Source organism: Bufo bufo, chromosome 5 (assembly GCF_905171765.1).
Source record: "Bufo bufo chromosome 5, aBufBuf1.1, whole genome shotgun sequence".
In the NCBI taxonomy this organism is placed as follows: domain Eukaryota; kingdom Metazoa; phylum Chordata; class Amphibia; order Anura; family Bufonidae; genus Bufo; species Bufo bufo.
In genome coordinates, this window is record NC_053393.1 from 109,210,930 (window position 1) to 109,221,725 (window position 10,796).

General features: G+C 48.9%; 1 protein-coding gene across 1 annotated transcript; it reads right to left on the reverse strand.

Annotated features, from left to right (window-relative positions):
• Positions 1–6,900: 6,900 nt before the first annotated feature.
• On the reverse strand, positions 6,901–9,709 carry LOC121001265 (solute carrier family 41 member 1-like). The gene has a single exon (XM_040432256.1). The coding sequence runs from the start codon at positions 9,317–9,319 to the stop codon at positions 7,784–7,786; it is 1,536 nt and encodes a 511-aa protein (XP_040288190.1). The 5' UTR covers positions 9,320–9,709; the 3' UTR covers positions 6,901–7,783.
• Between the last annotated feature and the right edge of the window lie 1,087 nt (positions 9,710–10,796).

Genomic DNA, 10,796 nt, shown 5'->3' on the forward strand with positions numbered 1-10,796 from the left:
TTTCGTAAAAGTCCGGGTTCGAATTCGGTGTTCGGCGCTTTCTTGGCGCTTTTTGAAAGGCTGCAAAGCAGCCAATCAACAAGCGTCATACTGTGATGGCCAAGAGGCCATCACAGCCTTGCCTACTATTGGCATGGCTGTGATTGGCCAGTGCAGCATGTGACCCAGCCTCTATATAAGCTTGGGTCACGTAGCGCTGCACGTCACTCTGCTGATACAAGCGTAGGGAGAGGTTGCTGCTGCGACGTTAGGGTGAGATTAGGCAGATTAACTCCTCCAAAAGACTTCATTCTGTGATCGATCTCCAGCTGTGGATCATTGAAGTGCTGATATTGAATTGCTCACTTTTTTTAGGCTGCCCAGAGCGTTTTTATATCACTTTTTTCTGGGGTGATCGGCGGCCATTTTGTGGCTTGTGGTGCGCCAGCACAAGCTATCACCAAGTGTATTTAACCATCAATAGTGTGGTTATTTTTTGGCCATATACTACATCAGGTGCAGGCTGAGCCTGTGTCACCGAAGTGCATTTAACCATCAATAGTGTGGTTATTTTTTGGCCATATACTACATCAGGTGCAGGCTGAGCCTGTGTCACCCAAGTGCATTTAACCATCAATAGTGTGGTTATTTTTTGCTATATCCTACATCAGGGTCAAGCTTTCATCAAGTGCATTTAACCATCAATAGTGTGGTTATTTTTTGGCCATATACTACATCAGGGGCAAGTTGAGCCTGTCACCCAGCGCCTAAAAAATAGGCCTGACATTTCTATTCCTCCAAATCAGTAATGTTTTAGCTGGTCAAGTTATTTTTAGTGACCGTAAAAGCACAGTTTTTGTTCTGGGTTGAAAAACAATTCCCAAATTTCCCATTCTCAAAATTAGTAGTTTCTGCTATATCAGGCCTACTTTAAATCTATCCCAAAAAGGGTATTTCAGATTCAAGGTGCTGATAGTGTCATTCTGAAAAACTTAACACACACGCTACAGTGCAGATACAAGTCTAATTCTGTGATTAAATGTATACCTGTCACACAGCGCCTAAAAAATAGGCCTGACATTTCTATTCCTCCAAATCAGTACTGTTTTAGCTGGTCAAATTATTTGTAGTGACCGTAAAAGCACAGTTTTTGTTCTGGGTTGAAAAACTATTCCCAAATTTGCCATTCTCAAAATTAGTAGTTTCTGCTATATCAGGCCTACTTTAAATCTATCCCAAAAAGGGTATATTAGATTCAAGGTGCTGATAGTGTCATTCTGAAAAACTAAACACACACGCTACAGTGCAGATACAAGTCTAATTCTGTCCGTAAACGTATACCTGTCACCCAGCGCCTAAAAAATAGGCCTCACATTTATATTCAGCTAAATCTGTCATTACTGGTGTGCCTGTATTAGTGTAATACGGTACCTAAATAGATAGCCAGACAGTGTTAGGTGTCTGTAAAAAAAAGGCCTGAATTTGAATTCAATACATTGGCCCGAATAATATTTTTCTTATTGTGGTGAACGGTAACAATGAGGAAAACATCTAGTAAGGGACGCGGACGTGGACATGGTCGTGGTGGTGTTAGTGGACCCTCTGGTGCTGGGAGAGGACGTGGCCGTTCTGCCACAGCCACACGTCCTAGTGTACCAACTACCTCAGTTCCCAGTAGCCGCCAAAATTTACAGGGATATTTGGTGGGGCCCAATGCCGTTCTAAGGATGGTAAGGCCTGAGCAGGTACAGGCATTAGTCAATTGCGTGGCCGACAGTGCATCCAGCACGTTCACATTATCTCCCACCCAGTCTTCTGCAGAAAGCACACAGATGGCGCATGAAAACCAAGCCCATCAGTCTGTCACATCACCCCCATGCATATCAGGGAAACTGTCTGAGCCTCAAGTTATGCAGCAGTCTCTTATGCTGCTTGAAGACTCTGCTGTTAGGGTTTCCCAAGGGCATCCACCTAGCCCTTCCCCAGGGGTGGAAGAGATAGAATGCACTACCGCACAACCACTTATGTTTCCTGATCATGAGGACATGGGAATACCACCTCAGCACGTCTCTGATGATGACGAAACACAGGTGCCAACTGCTGAGTCTTTCTGCAGTGTGCAGACTGAACAGGAGGTCAGGGATCAAGACTGGGTGGAAGACGATGCAGGGGATGATGAGGTCCTAGACCCCACATGGAATGAAGGTCGTGCCACTGACTTTCACAGTTCGGAGGAAGAGGCAGTGGTGAGATCGAGCCAACAGCGTAGCAAAAGAGGGAGCAGTGGGCAAAATCAGAACACCCGCCGCCAAGAGACTCCGCCTGCTACTGACCGCCGCCATCTGGGACCGAGCACCCCAAAGGCAGCTTCAAGGAGTTCCCTGGCATGGCACTTCTTCAAACAATGTGCTGACGACAAGACCCGAGTGGTTTGCACGCTGTGCCATCAGAGCCTGAAGCGAGGCATTAACGTTCTGAACCTTAGCACAACCTGCATGACCAGGCACCTGCATGCAAAGCATGAACTGCAGTGGAGTAAACACCTTAAAAACAAGGAAGTCACTCAGGCTCCCCCTGCTACCTCTTCTGCTGCTGCCGCCTCGGCCTCTTCTGCTGCTGCCGCCGCCTCGGCCTCTTCTGCTGCTGCTGCCGCCGCCTCGGCCTCTTCCTCTGCCTCTGGAGGAACGTTGGCACCTGCCGCCCAGAAAACATGGGATGTACCACCAACACCACCACCTGCGTCACCAAGCATCTCAACCATGTCACACGGCAGCGTTCAGCTCTCCATCTCACAAACATTTGAGAGAAAGCGTAAATTCCCACCTAGCCACCCTCGATCCCTGGCCCTGAATGCCAGCATTTCTAAACTACTGGCCTATGAAATGCTGTCATTTAGGCTGGTGGACACAGACAGCTTCAAACAGCTCATGTCGCTTGCTGTCCCACAGTATGTTGTTCCCAGCCGCCACTACTTCTCCAAGAGAGCCGTGCCTTCCCTGCACAAACAAGTGTCCGATAAAATCAAGTGTGCACTGCGCAACGCTATCTGTGGCAAGGTCCACCTAACCACAGATACGTGGACCAGTAAGCACGACCAGGGACGCTATATCTCCCTAACTGCACACTGGGTAAATGTAGTGGCAGCTGGGCCCCAGGCGGAGAGCTGTTTGGCGCATGTCCTTCCGCCGCCAAGGATCGCAGGGCAACATTCTTTGCCTCCTGTCTCCTCCTCCTCCTACTCAGATTCCTCCTCCTCTTCTTCCACCTGCTCATCCAGTCAGCCACACACCTTCACCAACAACTTCAGCACAGCCCGGGGTAAACGTCAGCAGGCCGTTCTGAAACTCATATGTTTGGGGGACAGGCCCCACACCGCACAGGAGTTGTGGCGGGGTATAGAACAACAGACCGATGAGTGGTTGCTGCCGGTGAGCCTCAAGCCCGGCCTGGTGGTGTGCGATAATGGGCGAAATCTCGTTGCAGCTCTGGGACTAGCCGGTTTGACGCACATCCCTTGCCTGGCGCATGTGCTGAATTTGGTGGTGCAGAAGTTCATTCGCAACTACCCCGACATGTCAGAGCTGCTGCATAAAGTGCGGGCCATCTGTTCGTGCTTCCGGCGTTCACACCCTGCCGCTGCTCGCCTGTCTGCGCTACAGCGTAACTTCGGCCTTCCCGGTCACCGCCTCATATGCGACGTGCCCACCAGGTGGAACTCCACCTTGCACATGCTGGACAGACTGTGCGAGCAGCAGCAGGCCATAGTGGAGTTTCAGCTGCAGCACGCACGGGTCAGTCGCACTGCGGAACAGCACCACTTCACCACCAATGACTGGGCCTCCATGCGAGACCTGTGTGCCCTGTTGCGCTGTTTCAAGTACTCCACCAACATGGCCAGTGGCGATGACGCCGTTATCAGCGTTACAATACCACTTCTATGTCTCCTTGAGAAAACACTTAGAGCGATGATGGAAGAGGAGGTGGCCCAGGAGGAAGAGGAGGAAGAGGGGTCATTTTTAGCACTTTCAGGCCAGTCTCTTCGAAGTGACTCAGAGGGAGTTTTCTTGCAACAGCAGAGGCCAGGTACAAATGTGGCCAGACAGGGCCCACTACTGGAGGAAGAGGAGGACGAGGATGAGGAGGAGGTGGAGGAGGATGAGGATGAAGCATGTTCACAGCGGGGTGGCACCCAAAGCAGCTCGGGCCCATCACTGGTGCATGGCTGGGGGGAAACACAGGACGATGACGATACGCCTCCCACAGAGGACAGCTTGTCCTTACCTCTGGGCAGCCTGGCACACATGAGCGACTACATGCTGCAGTGCCTGCACAACGACAGCAGAGTTGCCCACATTTTAACGTGTGCGGACTACTGGGTTGCCACCCTGCTGGATTCCTGGTACAAAGACAATGTGCCCACCTTACTTCCTACACTGGAGCGTGATAGGAAGATGCGTGAGTACAAGCGCACGTTGGTAGACGCGCTACTGAGAGCCATCCCAAATGTCACAGGGGAACCAGTGGAAGCCCAAGGCGAAGGCAGAGGAGGAGCAAGAGGTCACCAACGCAGCTGTGTCACGGCCAGCTCCTCTGAGGGCAGGGTTAGCATGGCAGAGATGTGGAAAAGTTTTGTCACTACGCCACAGCTAACTGCACCACCACCTGATACGGTACGTGTTAGCAGGAGGCAACATTTCACTAACATGGTGGAACAGTACCTGTGCACACCCCTCCACGTACTGACTGATGGTTCGGCCCCATTCAACTTCTGGGTCTCCAAATTGTCCACGTGGCCAGAGCTAGCCTTTTATGCCTTGGAGGTGCTGGCCTGCCCGGCGGCCAGCGTTTTGTCTGAAAGTGTATTCAGCACGGCAGGGGGCGTCATCACAGACAAACGCAGCCGCCTGTCTACAGCCAATGTGGACAAGCTGCCGTTCATAAAAATGAACCAGGCAGGGATCCCACAGGACCTGTCCATCCCTTGTGCAGATTAGACATTAAATACCTCCCCTTAACCATATATTATTGTACTCCAGGGCACTTCCTCATTCAATCCTATTTTTATTTTCATTTTACCATTATATTGCGGGGCAACCCAAAGTTGAATGAACCTCTCCTCTGTCTGGGTGCCGGGACCTAAATATGTGACAGTGGCCTGTTCCAGTGGTGGGTGACGTGAAGCCTGATTCTCTGCTATGACATGAAGACTGATTCTGTGCTGACATGAAGCCAGATTCTCTGTAACAGGACCTCTCTCCTCTGTCTGGGTGCCAGGGCCTAAATGTGTGACAGTGGCCTGTTCCAGTGGTGGGTGACGTGAAGCTTGATTCTCTGCTATGACATGAAGACTGATTCTGTGCTGACATGAAGCCAGATTCTCTGTTACGGGACCTCTCTCCTCTGTCTGGGTGCCAGGGCCTAAATGTGTGACAGTGGCCTCTTCCAGTGGTGGGTGACGTGAAGCCTGATTCTCTGCTATGACATGAAGACTGATTCTGTGCTGACATGAAGCCAGATTCTCTGTTACGGGACCTCTCTCCTCTGTCTGGGTGCCAGGGCCTAAATGTGTGACAGTGGCCTGTTCCAGTGGTGGGTGACGTGAAGCCTGATTCTCTGCTATGACATGAAGACTGATTCTGTGCTGACATGAAGCCAGATTCTCTGTTACGGGACCTCTCTCCTCTGTCTGGGTGCCAGGGCCTAAATGTGTGACAGTGGCCTCTTCCAGTGGTGGGTGACGTGAAGCCTGATTCTCTGCTATGACATGAAGACTGATTCTGTGCTGACATGAAGCCAAATTCTCTGTTACGGGACCTCTCTCCTCTGTCTGGGTGCCGGGGCCTAAATGTTTGACAGTGGCCTGTTCCAGTGGTGGGTGACGTGAAGCCTGATTCTCTGCTATGACATGAAGACTGATTCTGTGCTGACATGAAGCCAGATTCTCTGTTACGGGACCTCTCTCCTCTGTCTGGGTGCCTCGGCCTAAATGTGTGACAGTGGCCTCTTCCAGTGGTGGGTGACGTGAAGCCTGATTCTCTGCTATGACATGAAGACTGATTCTGTGCTGACATGAAGCCAGATTCTCTGTTACGGGACCTCTCTCCTCTGTCTGGGTGCCGGGCCTAAATATGTGACAGTGGCCTGTTCCAGTGGTGGGTGACGTGAAGCCTGATTCTCTGCTATGACATGAAGACTGATTCTGTGCTGACATGAAGCCAAATTCTCTGTTACGGGACCTCTCTCCTCTGTCTGGGTGCCGAGGCCTAAATATGTGACAGTGGCCTGTTCCAGTGGTGGGTGACGTGAAGCCTGATTCTCTGCTATGACATGAAGACTGATTCTGTGCTGACATGAAGCCAGATTCTCTGTTACGGGACCTCTCTCCTCTGTCTGGGTGCCGGGGCCTAAATATGTGACAGTGGCCTGTTCCAGTGGTGGGTGACGTGAAGCCTGATTCTCTGCTATGACATGAAGACTGATTCTCTGCTGACATGAAGCCAGATTCTCTGCTATGGCATGAAGAGACTGATTCTCTGCTGACATGAAGCCAGATTCTCTGCTATGGCATGAAGAGACTGATTCTCTGCTGACGTGAAGCCCGATTCTCTGCTATGGGACCTCTGTCCAATTGATATTGGGTAATTTTTATTTTTTTTATTTTTATTTTAATTCATTTCCCTTTCCACATTTGTTTGCAGGGGATTTACCTACATGTTGCTGCCTTTTGCAGCCCTCTAGCTCTTTCCTGGGCTGTTTTACAGCCTTTTTAGTGCCGAAAAGTTCGGGTCCCCATTGACTTCAATGGGGTTCGGGACGAAGTTCGGGTCGGGTTCGGATCCCGAACCCGAACATTTCCGGGAAGTTCGGCCGAACTTCTCGACCCCGAACATCCAGGTGTTCGCTCAACTCTACTCATGGACACTAAAGTGTTTGGACACTTGTGGCTCTCAGCTTTCACTTCCATGGAAATTCCAAAAACAGCAAGATAAGTGTGCACCAATATTTTTGGAACGCCCATAGAACTGAAAGAAAAGAGCATGCTCTACCTCTCCATTCACAACGGCTGAAGATGGGGCCACAAATCAAGATCGGTGCAGGTTTAAAGGCGTGAGCCACACCCATCAAACATTTATGCCATATCCAGTGAACAGGCCATAAGTTTGATGATGGGAAAACCCCTTTGAAGAGCCATACAACCCAAGCCCACAATACGGACATGCATATGGGGCTTACTCTGCCAGGTCAATGTCAGTATAAGTAAGCTTTTCACAGATCTCTATATGCTATTCAGTATTCCCTCCACAATATTTATTGTTCTTCATTGGATGTTGGAGCATATATTTGGGAAGGAGCTTCTTTTCAGAAAACTACAAGCCCCCCAAGAGGTGTTTTATAGATTTTCCAGTGACATTCAACTTCATAAAACCTTTTTTTTTTAAGTGTAAACATCCTAAATCATTTGGCAGACTATTACCCCTTTACAAAAAAATATAATTATTTATAATTTCTCGAAGTGGAGAATTCCTGCCCCCAAAAGTGAAAAGAAGACATCTAGTGTTTTAAACATGCATATTGACACTGCTGAAGTGGGCAGCAGCAGGACAAGTGGGCTCTAAAGCAGGTCCAGCTGCACCTACAGGGGTATCAGGCCTTACTGAAAGTAATTTAGCACATCGGTAACAAATGTAGCTGTGTACTAAGTTTATAAGGGAAACAATTGCACTTTTCTAGTTAGTCCTGTTAAATCATCCAGGCCATATAATGGTCCCCACGCCAGGTACTTCAAGCAGGTCGACATTCAGTCTCACACATCAGTGTCACGGTCTCCGATTAGCCAAAGTACATGGAAACTAAGAGCAAGAAGTCCAGTGCCCAGGAGATCCCCCAAGGCAGTGAGATAGGGAATCGAAAAGTTGTCGGGATCCATCCCTCTGCTCCACATCCAATGAACCATCCAGTCTGCAATGTACAGGAGAACAAGAACCTGAAGTAATGCTGCCATCATGTAGAAGACCATGAAAATTATTGTCATGGTTGTGTGTCCACCCTTCATGGCGTTGATTGTGTACAAGAAAACCAAATGGCCTGGCACCACTAGGAGGAACAACACGCGGGCTGAACGAGAGTTCACATCAGAAGTGAAGAATGTTCTACAAGGACTGGGACATTTACGAGAGACCAGACCAATGTCATCGCCTGGTGATCCCATCATGTGAAGATATGTGGATATACGGCTGGCCTGCACAGCAACCAAGTTCCCGCCAACACCATTTATGACAGGAGTGAAAACAGCTATTCCAGCAAAGTTGGGATCGGACACCGTTTTATCCAAAATCAATCCCCCAATGCTGCTGATGGCCATCGCAATGATAACAGGTTCCCATCCGGTTGCCAGCACCTGCCTTGTTGCTGGATTTTTCCTTGCAATAATAAACCACACAGGTAGCAGAGCTATGAACAGCAGGCACACAATTAGGTTGACAAACATATTGATCTTCATTTCTTTGTAGAGGCCCCAACTAATACCAGAAAGCAATGCCAAAGTAACCAGGTCTCCAAGGCTGGCAGCTATAGGCGTAGCCACATTGTCAGGATTAATGCCAAGTTTTTTAGCACCAAGGATTACCCCAATCATAACAAGACCCAGGACCAGAGAAGCAATGAAGGCAGTGGAGACACTGCTCGTACATAACAGCACAGCATGTTCTATAAGGAAATGGCCATCTGGGATCCAGCCAAAAATAACTGCTGCAATAGAAGCCAGGAAACCTACAACCGCTGCTTGTACCTGTATCAGTGCCATATTACCAACAATCATTGCCCACTTTTCTTTGGCAGTTTCCATTTGTCCAATGTTGGCCGCAGTTGAGAGACGAGACGCCAGAGTCATTTCCAGATTCCCTTTAAGGCCTAACAGAGCAGGCACCAAGATGAACACTTCTGTAACATTCGTAAAGACGTCCCAGTGCTGCACTATGTCGAGAACCATCCCTGCAGCCACCATCCCAAATCCCGCCAATAAGAAAGGAAACAGAACTTGAAGGCCAATGGAAAAAGACGTTTCTTTCAGTGGCACTACAGCCTCACACGAAGGCTCAATATTTGGATCTTCACTCTCTGTGCTCTGGCTACCATTCTCCAGTAAGGCATCCTCTTCTTGCACACCTTTGGTATTTGCACGGGAACCTATGACCACTGCCTCAGTTTCATCTGGCTCCAAAAAATGTGGGTTCACCATAAGGGGACTGTTATCTACATCCAAGTTGTGCTGGTTCTCCAAAGCAGAATGGACAATGTTCGTGGCAGCACCACCATCTCTGTGTTCAGAAACAGGTGGCATTGTGGTGACCTCTAAAACTGTCTTTAGTCCAAATAAGGCAACACTCGCCTGCGCTCTGGGAAGAGCCCTCCAAAATGCTCTTCGCCCTCAACGGGTTTCAAAACTAAAGAGACACAGTCGCTCCCCATTAATCACTTAGATATGATGAGGTGAAAGTAAAAATTCAAGGTGTCTGCTCGATAGAATATTAACACGTAAACCTGAGAGCTGAACGTGGCAAATAATGATCAAGCTTAGCCAATGTAAAGATGGAGTAAAAAAAAAAAAAAAAAAGTAGATGGGTGTTGTCAAAATGAGCAGGGATGGGTAACTGGTTAGCCTGGGCCAAGAATGCAGACCTCACACACACACGTCATCTCATAGATATCCCGGGGCAAATTCAGTCTTCTCTCCCCGTCATCCTGTCAGCCATTCACTTAAATCCTAACTGCCATGTACTTGGTCACATGCCTCTTATCAGCCAATTTTTTTTATAAATAAAAATGAATTTTTTTACTTCATTTTACCAGTGTCATGAAGTACAATATGTGATGAAAAAACAATCTCAGAATGGCCTGGATAAGTCAAAGCTTTTTAAAGTTATCAGCACTTAAAGTGACACTGGTCAGATTTGCAAAAAATGGCCAAGTCCTTAAGGTGAAATAGGGCTGAGTCCTTAAGGGGTTAAAGGGGCAGTCACCGTGAAAGTCACTGTTAACGGGGCGGTCACCGTTAAAGGGGCAGCCACCGTGAAAGTCACTGTTAAAGGGGCGATCACCATTAACGGGGCGGCCACCGTGAAATTCACTGTTAAACGAGCGGTCACCGTTAAAGGGGTGGCCATTGTGAAAGTCACTGTTAAAGGGGCGGTCACCGTGAAAGTCACTGCTAAAGGTGCGCTCACCATAAAAGTCACTGTTAAAGGGGCAGTCACCGTTAAAGGGACGGCCACTGTGAAAGTCGCTGTTAAAGGGGCTGTCACCGTTAAAGGGGCAGTCACCGTTATAGGGGCGGCCACTGTGAAGGTCACTGTTAAATGGGGGGTTACCGTTAAAGGGTCGGCCACTATGAAGTCACTGTTAAAGGGGTGGTCACCGTTAAAGGGGCGGCCATTGTTAAAGTCACTGTTAAAAGGGCTGTCACCGTTAACGAGGCAGTCACCGTGAAAGTCACTGTTAACGGGGCGGTCACCGTTAAAGGGACGGCCACCGTGAAAGTCACTGTTAAAGGGGCTGTCACCGTTAAAGGGGCGGCCACTGTGAAGGTCACTGTTAAATGGGGGGTTACCGTTAAAGGGTCGGCCACTATGAAAGTCACTGTTAAAGGGGTGGTCACCGTTAAAGGGGCGGCCATTGTGAAAGTCACTGTTAAACTGCAGTCACCGTTAAAGGGGCAGTCACCATGAAAGTCACTGTTAAAGGTGCGGTCACCGTTACAGGGGCAGCCACTGTGAAAGTCACTGTTAAAGGGGCAGCCATTATGAAAGTCATTATTAAAG

Coding starts and splice junctions, on each gene's coding strand:
- LOC121001265 (XM_040432256.1), bottom strand. CDS start 9,319: ATGCCACCTGTTTCTGAACACAGAGATGGTGGTGCTGCCACGAACATT.